Below are 17,152 nucleotides of genomic sequence, written 5' to 3'. Positions count from 1 at the left end.
ATACAATAATTGTGTTAGTAAAACTGTGAAGCATGTGATGTGAAAGTCATATCTTAAACCTTACCACTTTAAATGGGCTTATCTATCATACAAGTTATCCATCATACAAACTGGACAAAACCATTAATAATTTTTAGGGAAAATTTCAAAATACGAGTATACTGACTGAAAAGCAAACTATTAATAAATACCATGATCAGCCAAGATAAGATATGTCAGCTGTTCTTGGTATGCACTGGTTGCATGGATAGTTAGTTGCTGTCTGCAGGGTAAAGGTTAAATAGTTCCAAAATTTGAAATCCTGGGAAAGTGTTATTTAAACAACCAATTAAGTAAAATGGAAGATACAAAAACAAGGAAACTGACACCAGAGAACAGTTTGATAAATTTATTTCCAAATAATCCCTGGTATAAAATTTATGACCAGATATATTGCACGACACAACATTGCACATACAAGTATAGAAATATACACAAAAATAATTTAAATTAAAATGAGACATTTCAATGAATATCAGGACAGTGTAAATCTGAATCAATTAAAACAGTTTAACGGACATTGTGATAAGATTAATGTATATAACATATGAAGTTTTTACACTCTTGAGATTTTAACAGATCATCATTCTCCCAACAAATTTACTAGTACCGGTTTTACATAATATTTAAAAAAAAACACAAAAAACATGGAATAATTATTTCATAAAGTCATACAAATAAGACATGGACAAAAATAACATTTATAAGGAGAGAACTTGATAATTAAAACATGGTCAAGATAAAAATTCCTGCAGGAAATTCAATACCATTGGTCCCATTTTTTAAAATATAACTTGAAAGCACTTTCAGATGATTAATTTTATTTGTTCCAGAATAATGGGATTTGGTCAGGTACCTCCCACATCTGTTATTATTATTACTTATATTTTGTTTTGTATGCAGTAAACTGTCGTAGAACTACAATTTCTGCCAATAATGTTTAAATGATCAAAACCAGTTTTTTTTTGTTCAGTAAAAAGGCCTGGTTAAAAAACAACAATAAAGTATACACATGTTAAAACACCAACTTAAATAAATAAATATTACAAACACTTGTATATATTAAACAATGACAACAAAAACAACTAACTGTATAAATAACACAAAAAGCACTAACCCCACAACTATTGCACAATATTAACAGTAACTTTATAAATAGACCATTTAAATAATTTAATAATACAATACCTGCAAATCTTGTTTATAAAAATTTAAAAAAACATCCTCAATAAAAATAACAAGTAAAATGGAGACAGACAAAACTGCAAAATCATTATTATTTGTGGGGAACTAATTTTTGTGGATAGGTCAATCCACAAATTTAAGATCAAATGAAATTTTATTTTGTCTGCTGTATGATTAATTTACATCACATTATTTACATTTTATCTTCTGGAAAAATAAACTGTAAATAAATTCAAATACCCACGAAAAACTGTTGTTTATGACAAAACCACGAAATTTCATGTCCACGACATTAAGTGAATTCACAGTATGACAGGTTCACATATCACTTTATAAATTAACATTATATTCTATGTAGAGACATTTGATCGGTCCAGGATATTTGTTCATATAAAACTCTGACAACTTCAAAAGAACCCTTCTATAATTGATCATCAAATGTTAAAAAAACCCTTCTTTCTATATTTATATATCATCAAAATGTATTAACATGAATTTAATCATAAACAATAAAGAAAAATATAACAGAACAATACAAATGTGTTTTAAAATTGTTGCTTCCTCTGGCATCCAAAAAGAAGAACCTTTCTTAAGAAATTTGGCATCAATGATAAACATTAATGAGTCGCGCCATGACAAAATCAACATAATGGGTTTGCGACCAGCATGGATCCAGACCAGCCTCCGCATCCGCGCAGTCTGATCAGGATCCATGCTGGTTGCAAACACTTTATGTTGGTTTTGTCGTGACGCGGCTCATTTTTCATTTTTTTGACAACATGATAAAAGTTGCACAAGGATGAATATGTGTATAGCAAACTCTGTATTTTGACAAGTGTGTATGTGATACCCTTGAAGGATACCCATTTTAAAGTAGATCAATTAATGAAATAGTCAGTTATATGATAAAATTTACAACCAATTTAATTGAAAACCGTGAAATAGCAGTCCTGTACATATGTAATTTTTTTTTTAAATAATTTATTTCATTTTGTATAAATGTACTTTCTCCTGTCTATGTAGAAAGAATATTATAAGATGTGAGTTATATTAACCTCATAAACTTTTTGTAATTTGTTATTCACCTCATATTTACTAGTATTGTGAATTAATTGAAAAACAAAATCTTGAAATCTTTCTAACAGTCTTTAGGGGTCTACTCCACAAAATGGACAATTAAACTTATTGAAACATCATAAGTTATCTGCCCTTACCCTTCTAAACATGGTTAAAAAATAATTGAAAATGTTGCTATAATAATACATAATAATGTTTGGTTGGCCATCAATATCATGTGAGTATGGAAACTTAACCAAATTCAAGCACCATTGTGAAACAAGGGTTAATAAATATTCATAATAATATACATGTAATAACAAAAAAAATCTTGATCTCCCAATGTTCGTTATCAAAGCACCTGTTAAATAACTTATGTTAATAAAAACCACAATTTTTATACATTTGTACTTTCCCAGCAATTCTCTATGGTTATAAATAACATTATTATATTCAAGCCTACCTTCTAAAGCACCACATAAATGGTTTACATATAAATAAAACTTGTAGACTAACATCACAAACAATAACACAAACAACAGGTTAAACATTTATGAATCCAAAACAATTCTGCCAGTTATCTGACTAAAAAAACACAGCAGTTCAAAAAAATAAACATATTAAAACATCAGTTCCTGACCACATTTAGAAAGCATTAACAAGTACATGAATTACACTTGTTATAAAAATAAATTAACTACCTCTACTGTTCATTTTCACAAAGCTGGCATTCTTGTGGCAACAGACCAAATCTATCAGAAAGCCACTTTCAGTTACCAAGTGAGTGAAAAACATTCTAGACTTTTTAGCGAATAAATAAATCCTAAACAGAAATCTTAAACTACTGTGACTTATAAAATTAGTGACAACCAAATGTAATAAGTTATTTAATAATTTCTAATTGTAATGATTATATTCTAGGCCACTGGAATGTCCGACAAAGCTAATTTTATTGTATTCTGTAAGTAATAATCTCCCGTAGAGCCTCTAGATGCGTACAGATGATGTATCATACTCAGGCAGTTATCAAAATTTTCCTCTCGGAAAACTTCCTCGACGGCAGGAAATCGGACACAGTTAAGACTGGCGATGATTTTACATCGTACCGTCTGCAGATAGTCCTTCAGTTGCTGGTTCTGAATGTCAATGACGGAGTTCTCGTGCTCGTTCTGCTGGATCTAAATTATATATGAAAATTAGATTCATTACATTAACATCTTTATAATACTGTATGTTTGTAATGTCACATTTCATTAAATAATCGTGACATTTATAGAATTTTATATACTGTTGCTGTCACTTTATGAAGAAATTCCATTTTTCTCTAATAAAATAAGTTTGCTGTAAATTCATCTTAAAGATTCTTCACAGGTTATATGACCTTAAATAAACAGTTGATAAAAATATAGTCCTTGCCTAGCAGCTTGGGTTATATATGCAAACAACCATTTATATAGGGCCGTATAAACTGTCAAAAATCTTTATAGAAACACATGAAGCGCTGTAATACAACAAAAACTAGGTTTTCAACGACCAAGTTTTGATGTGACAGCAATCAATAGGTCAAAAAGCACTGAAGTTATTGAGTAGAAGCTGAAAATTGTATTGTAAGCAAATGACCTTGAATTTGCTCCCTGATATCCAAAGCAGCAATCCAAAGCTGCCACACAGCAAATTTGGTGAAGCAAACATGAAAACTGAATTTCTTTTTAAAAGCAACAGTGGCCTTGACCTTGTTCAGACACCTGGGTAGCAATCCCAAGTTGCCTCTTGATATAAGCTACCCACATACTAAATTTGGTATCAATAGGTCTAAGCAAACTCAAGTTATTAAGCGGAAACTGAGTTTCTATTTTTAGCAACATTGACTTTGACTTTGATCATAGACATCTGGGTAGTAATCTCAAGTTGCCTACTGATATAAGCTCAAAGTAAGCTGAAACTGATATCTATTTTCAGAAACAGTGACCTTGACCTAGGTAGCAATCCCAAGCTGCCTCTTGATAAAAGCTACTTACCAACCAAGTTTGGTGTCAATAGGTCAAAGCAAAACTCAAGTTATTGACCAGAAACTGAATTTCTATTTTTAGTAACATTGACCTTGATCACAGACACCTGGGTAGCAATTCAAAGCTGCCTCTTGATATAAGCTACTTACACACCAAGTTTGGTGTCAATAGGCCTAAGGGAACTAAAGTTATTGAGCGGAAGCTAAAATTAGACACCTGCCCACCGACTTCGGCATTACAATAACCAGTTTATGTTGAAAACCTGGTTAATAAGGATGCATTATAATGATTAGTGATATTGTTAATACTCGTTATTAGATCTTGTTTACAGACATATGAACCAAAATTTAGATGCAGGCGACTTAATTGAAAGTGAGGTTTTGTTTTGTTGCCCTTCTATGCATGCCTTCAGGCAAATGACAAGTATTTGGGTAAAATTACCTCAAAAGAATTACCATTATAATTTTTTTTATGCCATTAAGCTGAAAGTAGGCAGGTGACAAGATGTAATCTTTTTCATCATATTTCTGCTATAATCAAAATTGTGGCAATTAAAATGGATAGATTCAATCAATACAGCCACAGCTCAATCCAAAGAAACAGTTCTTACCTTGACTTCCATACAAGCAATCTCTGCCTTCAGCTTTATAATCTGTGACTCTTCTGTAAGGTTGGCTGTTTTTAACTCTTTAATTTCACAATCCATTGCCTCTAGCTCTCTGTCTTCATTTAAATCTGTGTGAAATATGTGAATTTGAAATACAATCATAAAATCAGTTGCCTAGCTTTCAATTGTTTTAATTAAGATATTTCATATTCATGTAAATGATTTATATAATGTAAGGTGTCTGACCTCATTTATATTGCATGTCAATCTGTGAATCATTGAATCAAGATTTGAATGTATAAAAACATGCCATAATAACAAATATTTGTGTGCTGCACCTCACATGAAAAGACAAGTAAATTCTGGGACATTTTAAGTATGCTTTACATCATCTTTTCATATTTTATCTGTTGTAAACAATCTTAGCATTTTTCTTCGACTTTATGTTTGTAGCAAAGGACATACAAAACAATACACTCATAGCTTTCAAACAAACCTATGCTACAAGCATTTTTATTAATATCAATGACCAACAAAGAAATATAATTTAAAACAAAATCATACATTAGATATAATAGTTATGAAAGAACATACCTTCACCATTCTCCACCTTTTGTTGGAGTACAGCCATCTCTGCTGGACTCAGCTTGGCCTTCTTCATGGCTTGAGTGGCTCGTGGACAACCTGACAAGCTTCGATGTGACAGGAAGTTACCATTGGCATGACCTGACCCATCACATCCAGGTGTTGGACAACTTGAAAAATAGATAATTAAAATGTCACAGTTGTATTTTTTAAAATTATATATTTATACTATTACTAAATTCCATTGCACATGAAGCTTTCCTCTTATGCTATGACCTATAACTGTGACCTTGAACAGGAATCATTATTGGCAGAAAATTGCATACTACACCAGGGCTCTAGCAACTGGGCGATTTCGGCGACTTAGTCGCCTAAAGTGTCAGAACTTCGCCGAGTTTGAACATCAAAGCGAAAACGATTTCGCCGCATTTTTTTACTGACCACATGTACATATATATCATACAGTGCATGTTAATTAAGTTTATCCTCGCCTCCAGGCATAAATCAAACTGAATTGGTGACGCACATGCAGTTACTGCCGATAATTGACATCAATTAACACATTTAAGTGACATGCTATGCAGATGCATCGGAAATTCGCCGATGTAAAGGGCCCGGATGTAAACATCACATTTTTTAGGCATAATTTTACGACACCTGCCACTATTTAAAAAAAATTACACCTGGAATTGCTCTTACCATATTTGACAGTAATTACACGCAACCTCACACAGATCGTGTAAATTTACTTGCATATAAATTAATACACACAGAAGCACAAGTAAATGGTTTGACACCTGTTTGATAGTAAAAATGAAATTTGTTAAAGAACTTAAAAAACATTGACCCACATTAGACCAATTTTGGACAAGTCAAAAACACTAGTAGATAAACTTTTTTCTTCAAAAAGTTACATAAACGTCGGTAAATTATGCGGTAAACTACAAATTTGAAAATTTTGTTTTACAATGCCTGTTGCAAAAGCGGTGGAATAACAATCTAAAAATAATCATTGAATATTTAATTAAATATAATCAAAATCAACAACAACTAGAATTGTAAGTGTTTCTGCAGGAAACAGACAAATTTTCATTTGTCACATATTTTCGCGATGCCGATTTTTACGATGAAAATAATAGTTACCAAAAGAAAAATTTGTTTTGTTAAAATGTGTCCAATAGCACTTAAAATGTAGTTTATTAATGAAAATTCCTTAAGGTATCGTTTACATAAATTTTCATTGAAAATTTTGCCAGTATGTGTTGTACAATGAATATTTTCTTAAGGGAGGGGGGTGTGTGTGAGTTAATCAGGAAGAAAACATTATAATGGTATGATAGAGGGTTCTAGAACTTATACTTCAAATATCACTATCAATAAATAAGTAAAACTCCTTTTTATAGATCAAATCAATGTACTAAGCACTTTTTCACTTCTCCTTATGTCGTCAAACTTCTCCCTGATAGGAGCTGAGGGAGAAGTCACTTCTCCCTAAAATTTTGGTCTAGCTAGAGCCCTGTACACACAAGTCAGATGGGTGCAAATACAGTAACTTTTACATTGGTCTCATCACAGGTGAGTTTAACACATGTTATAAGTTTGATTTTGTGTAAGACAACTTCATAAAACTAAACTGTTTGATAGACACCACACATGCGGAATACATAACATTCAGGTATTTTCTTAATAACATAAAACTTGCTATTTCCTTTTTTATTTCTATTCTCTTTAGCTGACTGACACTAACAAATTATCAAATTATACCACAGTAGTAGGAGGGAAGTGGTTTAACGCCAGCAAACATAAACACTTAGACATAGAGGCTCCAATTATTGCAAATTAATACAAACTAACACTGTTTTAGTCAATCCTATACCATCAAGTTAAGAAATTGAGTATTTTTATAGTAATCAACTACTTACACACAAGGTTCCATCTTGAGGGCTGCAGATATATCCACACCACTATTACTGTCAATTCCTGGGAAAATGTTACGTTGAAGCTTAAATCTATTGGCAAGTGGACAACCTGAGGCACTGTAAAATATTCCAAATTGTATTGTTATTATGATGTAATTAATGTTTATCTGTATATTGTTCTTGACCATTATAGAACCAGAGTCTGTGCTGTTTTTACAATCCTCATATTTTGAAAACAAAATATTTTAATCTATTAACAGACAATTTAAGATAAGTCCTTAAATTTAAGGTGTTTAATACAGCATATAAAATGTATAATAAAGATATTTGTACAGAAGACAAAATTTATTTCTGTTGCACCTTAAATACATAACGGCCAAATATTTTAACATCAAACATGAAATCTGGGAATAATGTGACTAAAAAAAAATAAAATCACTCAAACCAATTACCTTCTATGAGACAGATATTTTCCAGTTATATGACCTGACCCATCACAGTTTGGAATAGGACATCTGCAGAAAAAAACAGACATTGTATGATAAATTGGTGATCTCCATATAAACAATATCACCCTTAAAATCCATGAAAATGTATACTCATAAAGAAATTTCAAAATAATTCTTATGAAACTAACATACACACAGTGGTTATATAATGTAATGCTTAACTTCAGTATTTTGTAAAGGATAATAAAACTTAACTGAATACCTCAATGGCTCATCATCTCGTTTTTCAATCTCTTTACCAAATATTTTCTTAAGCTTTGCCGCCCTCGGACATCCTGACAAACTTCTATGAGATGTGTAATTCCCCGTCACGTGACCTGACCCATCACATCCTGGTGTCGGACATCTATAATTTTTTGAAAATTTTTCCAAAAATAATATCTTCAAACTAATAATTATGGTAACTATTATTTTATATATAAAACGTCATAAGATTTTCAAATATATAAAACGTCCAATTAAATGAAATTTTTGTTTTAGTCATGTTGAAATGAAAACTATCAAGATAATAATACTGATTGTTTTGACATGAATTTACTTACTTTCAAATAATTTCCTTTAATTTCTTACTAAAATCACTAAAATTTAGGACAGTTATTAAAAATAATTATTTCTGTAACTTAACAGATTTCAATCAATGTATTCCAGGACACAAATGACCTAACCTGTAGAAACCAAAGTGATTTGTTATAGAACCAGATTTTCTAGCCTGCTCATCCAGGCTCTATTCTGCCGACTGCTCAACTTTTTTTTAAATATTAAAATCATTTAAACTTATAATGGATTGTTCCAAATTCAAAGCCAAGTGAATCCATTACTCAAATTCAGCAGGTTAAGTACTAAATTGATAAATTTTCAAACTCATACAAGGGTTACACCTTTTGTTGCAATTTTGGCAGGTGCCTTTATAAAATTTCTCATTATCAAATGAAAAATAACCTAGTTAACCAATGATATATAAAATGTCTATCACAATAATAAAGAAACAAAACATGCATAAAAACTAAAGAAAATACTAATTAAAGACAACAATTATCTTACCTGGATTGTTTGATGATACTTTATGAACCACTTTGAAATGCAACTGTACCTGATCTACACGAAAATATGTTCAAATTGATGACCATGTTTATTTCTAAAGCAAACCATGCCACTGATTATATTGCAAGGCTTTCAACTTCAGACCGATACAGTCAAACTCCATTGTGATAACCGACTTAATTGCATTTACTGTCTTATGGTAGGGAGAATCATTGGCCAATATATACAGGTTCAACCTGTATTTCTAGTGAGATAGGATAGAAATTAAATATTTTGAAATTGTTACATCACATGCACCTCTTTGCATTCAACACAAGCACAACACTCTACATTCCTGCATTCCATTATGTTCCAGAATTTTACTCTTTTGTTAGTGGACAGACCTTAGCTAACTTATGTATTTTTGATTCTGGGTATCTTCCATGCAGGAGTTAAACCTGAAATGCTCTTTCAAACAGAATACAGTAAAAAGCAAACTCAATAAAAACATTACAATACTGAAAAAAACAACAACACAGGAACAGTATCTACAACATAAATAAACAAAAACAAAAACAAGAAACAACATCAATCCGACATAACATAAAAACAACAAACAAGTCCTGTTAGTGGAAGTTATGAAGCATTATTCAGTATCCTGATTATTGTGGCATAAGCATTCGCAAGTTAACATTATGAGTAGCCTTTGCCTTACCCATACTGTCGGACTTTGAAACCTTTTTGTGAAATGTTGAAACATTCACTTTAAAATTTTACCGTATAACTTGCTATAAGATGAGGTTTTATAATTTTATTCCCGCAAAATCAAACATGTAATTTACTTAAATTTTATGTAATGTTCAAAATTCCACTAATCAGAATAGTTCAACAGGAACCTATCACCATAGAAATGCTTACTTCTGTTCCACCTGATTGGCCTGTACTGTTGCTCTATCAGCCAATGGGCAACCAGACAAACTACGGTGTGAACTATAATTTCCGGAAACATGCCCGGAACCGTCACAACCTGGGGTAGGACAGGTCAGAAGATCACGGTTAGCAGCAAGTAAACTGACATTGCCAAGTGTGAGAGGTACAAAATCCTGAGACAACTGAAGCAGGGTGTCTGCGGCTTCTTCCCGAGCAGATGTTTCAGGTTCTTCGGGAAGACGGTCAGGCAGTGAGCTTGGTGATAGCTGCAGCATGCGGTCAGGTGATTCTGAACGGTGTCTAGGACTACAGGGCGCGGAGTTACTTCTGCTAACAAAACACATAAAGACATGTTCCTACACATTCTCAAATACATAAAAATCATAATAATTATAATATCATAAATACATGTTTATTAAGAAAATCAGGGTAAAGTTGCTATATTAGTAACTTTTAAGTAATTATCAGCAAAATAAATTGATTAGCATAACTGTCAATTACATTATCTTGCAGTTCATATTTCAACTTAAGATTAGTACATGCTACTACTTTGTTTTATAATTATTAGTTGTACTAAGTTCAAACGACATGCTTTTATTTTACATGCCCTTAATATGAAACACAATTTACTAAATGACCTCTATGTGAAATACAGAATAACTAATTTGACATATTTAAATCTGACTTATAATTATAACAAGAGGGCCATGATGGCCCTGAAGTCGCTCACCTGTATATAGGCCCCCAAAGCGGGGCCAGTTTAAACCCCAGGGCTTTTATTTGAACAAAATTGGTAGACACCCATTAGAAGATATTTCATGCTAAACATCTAAGGTCTAGCTCGTTGAGCTTTTAAAAAAAAGATTTTTGAAGTTTTAACTATACACATATAGTTAAAAGCAATGACACCCCTTGGGCGGGGCAAGTTTTGACCCTAGGGCTTTTATTTGATCAAACTTTGAGGACACTCACTAGAAGATGTTTCATGCTTAATATCCAAACTCTAGCTATTTGTTTTGTTTTAAATAAGATTTTTAAGTTTTTGCTATACACATATAAGGAAAATCAATGTCCCCCCGGGCAGGGCCAATTTTGACCCTAGGGCTTTTATTTGAACAAACTTTGAAGACACTAACTGGAAGATGTTTCATGCTTAATATCTTAGCTATTTGGATTTTTTTAAAAAAGATTTTTTTAAGTTTTTGCCTTACACATAAATAAAATCAATGACCCCTGGGGCGGGGCCAATTTTGACCCAAGGGCTTTTATATGAACAAACTTTGTAGACACTCACTAGAAGATGTTTCATGCTTAGTATCTAAACTCTAGCTATTTGTTTTTTTTTCAAAGAAGATTTTTTTTTAAAAGTTTTTACTATATGCATATAGGGAAAATCAATGACCCCCTGGGGCTGGGCCAATTTTGACCCCAGGGCTTTTATTTGAACAAACTTGATAGACACTCATAAGAAGATGTTTCATGCTAAATATCTTAGATCTAGCTCTTTTGGTTCTTTAAAAGAAGATTTTATAAGTTTTTACTATATGCATATAGGGAAAATCAATGACCCCCTGGGGCCGGGCCAATTTTGACCCCAGGGCTTTTATTTGAACAAACTTGGTAGACACCCATTAGAAGTTGTTTCATGCTAAATATCTTAGCTCTAGCTCTTTGGGTTCTTTAAAAGAAGATTTTTTAAGTTTTTACTATATGCATATAGGGAAAATCAATGACCCCTGGGGCGGGGCCAATTTTGACCCCAGGGCTTTTATTTGAACAAAATTGATAGACACTCACTAGAAGATGTTTCATGCCAAATATCTAAGCTCTACCTCTTTGGGTTTTTTTAAAAGAAGATATTTTAAGTTTTTTCTATCGGTTGCCATGGCAACCAGAGTTCTGCATGGAATTAAATTCTTTGAACAATTTTTAAAGGTGACCACCAAAGGAACATTCCTGTGAAGTTTGGATGAAATTGGCTCAGCAGTTTATGAGGAGATGTCATTTAAAGTAAGTTTAAGGACGCCGGCCGGACGCCGGACAAAAAGCGATCACAAAAGCTCACCCTGTCACAAGTCACTTTGTGACAGGTGAGCTAAAACGATGTCTTCTATCAATTCAATATACAAAATTCCAACTGTATGTGATCCTCTCATGGCTTAAGTTCATATAGTAAAGGACAAAGTAGAAATTTTTTTCTCAAGTCACCACCAACAACAACCCCCTTATTAAGACTATAACTGAATTATTACAATTTCATTGTGATAGGAACTTATTGTCCTTTGCATTCTGGGCTAAATCTCAAACTATTAAGGGGATGACACAATATGGTCTTGTCTCCTAATTTTCATGTAAGTTTTCACCATTTTATATGCCACCAGTTACTGTATTATATAATATCACTTTTGTTCAATTTTTATCACAATTTCTATGCTTAAACACAGCATCACTTGAAGAACTATCATATCCCAAAGTCAATACAATAGAATAAAACTGAGTCAAATATTCAACATTTTATTTGTCAATATTTAACAATCAAACAATATCTGAATCTATCAAAATCTATGTACTATAGTCACCAGGTATATATAAAATCTAGCAAAACCGGAGCCTTTCAGTAATACAGTGTTACTCTCTGTACCAGCCAAAATGAAAAATAGTCATTTAATTTTATGTGTTTATTATCTTATACTAAATATCAAGTAAATTCAATGCATATTTGGGATACTGTATTCAAATAACAGAATATAAAATGTGTAGAATTGAAATGCTATGAAAACCAGCAAGCAACTAGCAATAGTGAGATTCTTCAAGAAGAAAATTGTTTTCTTTTTTTTATTCAAATGCAGATTTATGATATTATCTCAGGGTTTTAAACCAGTCTGTATGGCTTGAAAGGTTTGGTTTTACTTAGCAAAATCATTTATGTATAAAATATATACAAAACCTTAACAGTGGGTAAATATGAAAGCTGAGTACATGACAGCAGGCCCGAAAATAATCAAGTGTTTGATAGATGGAATAACTATAGGTCTTCAAAATATTGTATATATAGAAAAAGAGGAAATAATTATGCCAAAATTCATCAGAAAAAATCAGGTCCTTCAAAAAAAACTTAATTAAAATTCAAAAGCGGATACATCAGTCATAATTGTTGACAGAACCACCAGGTGGTGGCACAAGTAATATACAATTATTCCAAGCTACGAACTAATACCTCAGTGAAAACACAGGTTGGTTCATAAAAACTTAACCTAGGTGTGACTTTTAGTATACATTGATGCCCAGTTATGTGGCAGTCTATTTTCTTTTAAAAAACATAGTTAAGAAAGGATGTGCAAAAATTCAACTATCCTGTCACTGCAGGTTTGTAATTAAGAGTGTATATAAAAACAATTTTCTGTTATTTGATAGCAGTAACAACTTGTTTCAAATTAAACTTACAAAGTAAATATTCAAAAGTATACTTAACTTACAAATTTATATTTATATTTATTTATATTCAATACAAATCAGTATAAAATACTATATAAATGTATTTAATGGTAACATAATAAAACTAGTTAAATAAATTGATTCTGTGTATTGACTGAATTAAGAAGAAAGTAGTCCATTAAGACACCAGTGAAAATACTGAAAATAAATTTTTACAGTGAAAATACAGAAAATGAAAATACACATTTTATATCATCAATTTTTCTTTTATAAGTATATTAAACATATGCATCTCATTGGTTCAGATATTACAACACATTGCTACCATTATAAAAATTTACCAAGTAGTTAACAAGAAAACAAACATCAGTTAATCATAAGAAAGTTTAATCCCCATCCTATCTCCCCTACCCCCACCCCCCATCCCAAGAAATAGCAAAGAAAATACTACATCTGGTAACTTTAGTCTTAAACTAATTTTTCCTATAATAGCTAAAGTTACATCTAAACACGCCATGACCTTGAAATTACAAGTTTGTATCTCAAGGAAATGTATATAATTCAACTCAAAGCAACTGACAACCATTTTTCAAACACAAAGTTTACAATATAAATGAGACATTCTGATACTTGTTACTGATTGACATTTTTTTTTTTTTGGTTGGGTTTTACATCACACCAACACAGTTGAGGTCATATGGCAACTTATAATATTTCTTTGGAAGACAATGACCTCTGGAGGCCCTCTGTACAATATTATAGATATTAACCGGCACACAAGTAGAAACCACTGACTTCTATTCTGAAACATTAGATGACTATGGAAAAGGGAAGAACCATGATGTTCCTATTCAACAAAATTACAGGGGTCCATCAAAGGGAAATAGCAGTCCATACAAAAAAAACAAACTTGAACCATTCAGAATGTGTAAGTTTGGTGATAAACATATTTAATGTTAAATGAGAAAAAAATTGAAGATTATCAAACTCATTTCAACCTTCAACACTTCAGTACAAAATAAACTACATATACCTTGACAATTTCTGTAATTAACACTTCAACTGTACATGAAACTATGCTATGATACGCAGTTCATATAATATAACATAGATATATGATTGTACTACTAAGCGAGCAACTGATTTACTGGCTCAGTGATTAACCCTTGGACTTTTACAACTGGACATTCAATCTCAAAAGGCCAATATTTGACGACAAATCTTGGGTATAAAACACTGTCAAACTATGTGAAAACAGAAAATGGTGCAGACATGTATATTCTACTTACAAAAAAAATCATTGAAATACATGGATTTTACTTTTCAAAAACAACATAACTTTTCAATTTTTTTCTTTAAGATCTTACATTTTTTTAGGTGGAATTTTTTCCTCTGCTAGGGGGAGAAAACATAAAAGTTTTGGTGTGGGGGACATTTTGGTTGATCGAGGGCCCTGTCATTTTATTCAGTAGTACCTAAATAGATTGTTTTGTTACCTGGATATGCTTTGTATACCATGGTTTTAGATACAGACACTGTGGGTGTTTTTTTCTCTGTCTGAGAGCTTGTGTGTGAAACTTCAGTAGGGAAAACACTAGGGACCACAGTCGGCAGTAAAATGGGCTGTAAATTTACATTACTTTCAGAGGATAAAGAAGACCCTACTATTTGAGTGTTAGTTGTCATGGTAACCTCATTAGAAATTTCTGTTTTGAGATATTTGACTGCTTTTGTTTGTTGAAGGAGTTTGTTTAATGTATTGTGCTCTTGTTTAAGATTTTCTTTGGGGTCGGTGAAAACTTTTTTAAGAGTAGGATTAGGTGAAGCTATATTAATATATGATATAGCTGCTGGTGAAGACTTTACAGATGACAGTGTGACCACTGGTTTAGTTAACGTAAATGAAGAACCTGAGGTACCAGGTGGGGCCGGATAACCTATTACTTTAACTGGTACTTCATTACTTTTTGGGTTACTCCCTGACAATACAAGAGTGCTAGTGGGTTCTGTGCAACCAGAATTTGATGTGTCCTGAGAGACCGAGGTTTTATTTTTGAATATAGAAGGCTTTGTAACCAATGTTGGATTTTTAGCAACTTGGCTTAGAAAAGATGTGTAAACAGTTCCATCTGACATAGTTGATACTGTACTTTCTTTTGAAACATCCTCCTCTTTGATATGACAGTCACCTTGTTTATCAGTAACAGCAAAATGTTTCTTTAAAATGGCCTGTATTTTAGGATTTATTATTGGATTAGTAGGAACTTCGACTACTGGTTTCACAGGCTGTACGGACTGATTTTGTTTAACAGACATTATGGGGTTAGATTGAAAGCTTACCTTCGAACTATGACTAGAAACAATTCTCGGAGCAGTGCCAGATGGTTTAACAAATTTATGTGGGTCAACGACAGCATTAATGAGACCAGTGGAGGATTCAATTGTATATACACAATCTTTTGGAAGATTTCCCATAGGTTTAAAAACAACATACCCTTTTCCCGCAGGTAGAACAACATCATCTGGACTGGCTGGAAATGCTTTATCTGTTGCAACTGGCATCAACACTGGCAAAGCTGTTGGATCTGATACAACTGAAGTCTTATAAACATTACCTATAACCATTTTATTATTTGAATTTTGAATATTTTGAGCTTTTTTTGACAGCATTACCGGTGCAGTTGTAGCTTCAGGTATCCTGTTATTAATGTTTGCTTTAGTATACACAGGTATATTTGAAACAGCAGAAGAAACTATTGGTTCAGAATTTGACACTTCACTAGATACACAAGTAGATTCATTTGATGTTCTCGCGAAGAATGATGGGTTTGGAATAGTCAGCACAGCATCCGCACAAACTGGTGTTTGGTCCCCTTTCAAGAATCGCACTTCCGATTTTGACTGAATCAGGTCTTGCGAAAATTTCATGACATCATTGTTCTTCTCTACCAATGATGAAATTCGAGATGCTATTGCAGCAGACTTTATTACTTTTGACAATGATTCTGATGCTGGTGATGAAGAGGTTGTTGTCGTTGTTGTTGTTGTTGATGTAGAGGCTACCGATGCAGAATCAAGAGAAGATGAACGCTTTTGAGGGCGATAATGTGGACGTCCTCTTAGGATGTTAGGTCTAGACACAGATCGCACAGGGGTCGGTGTAGGTGGTTTCTCTACTGTTACACTCTCTGATGAAGATGTGGTCACAGGTTTTGCCTCGGTTGTCTCACTAGCCTTCCTAGACATTTCTCGGTTGAATTTTTCTAGTTCTTTCACTAAGTTTATTCTTGGTGTAGTGACTGAAGATCCCGAAGCTAAATCTAGCTGCTTCGTTAAAATCATTGGTCGTAGAACCCTGTCTGATGCTAAAATTTAAACAAAATATTTATGGTTTTACTTAGAATGATGCAAAAACTTCAAATTTTGTTAAAAGTATCAAAAAACACTTACAGATACTTAAATCAATATCAAACCTAAATTCTTTAATTATTGCAGTTTAAAAGTCTTATTTTGTCTAGAGATTAAAATCTTTTGAAAGGTATCAGTCATTATACAACAACATTTTTCTTAAATAAACACAACATCCAAAGTATAGAACATTATTATTTAAAAGAGTATCAGTAAGCAAGTATCTGTAGGTAGTAGATAAGGTTCTAATATTGAAAAAATATTAAATATTACATTAGCAACAAAAAATAGGTGAGCAATAAATTGCTATCAAGCCTTAAAGCTGCATGCCTCCAGATGAGCCAAAATATTTCAAGAAAATCAACCTTGAGAATAATGTACTACCTAAGATTTTTGAGAAAAGTAATAATATTCACAATGCAAGAACTAATTTAAATGTTATATGCAATG

At 32.3% G+C, this 17,152-nt stretch overlaps 1 protein-coding gene across 1 annotated transcript; it reads right to left on the bottom strand.

Annotated features, from left to right (window-relative positions):
• Positions 1 to 373: 373 nt before the first annotated feature.
• LOC132724303 (myelin transcription factor 1-like) lies at positions 374 to 16,660 on the bottom strand (the record flags this gene model as incomplete). The annotated part of the gene is given in 8 exon segments (XM_060709142.1): positions 374 to 3,458; positions 4,900 to 5,024; positions 5,491 to 5,651; positions 7,404 to 7,517; positions 7,853 to 7,915; positions 8,112 to 8,255; positions 9,848 to 10,186; positions 15,789 to 16,660. Coding segments are annotated over 8 exon segments (2,079 nt in total), but the record flags the coding sequence as incomplete, so codon positions are not given.
• Positions 16,661 to 17,152: the final 492 nt, after the last annotated feature.

The sequence above is a fragment of the Ruditapes philippinarum genome, unplaced genomic scaffold (assembly GCF_026571515.1).
Source record: "Ruditapes philippinarum isolate M1 unplaced genomic scaffold, ASM2657151v2 ctg3371_1_1_1_1, whole genome shotgun sequence".
NCBI classification, from domain to species: Eukaryota; Metazoa; Mollusca; class Bivalvia; order Venerida; family Veneridae; genus Ruditapes; species Ruditapes philippinarum.
The sequence above is the reverse complement of the archived record's forward strand: the minus strand, read 5'-3'. Positions and strand labels throughout refer to the sequence as shown.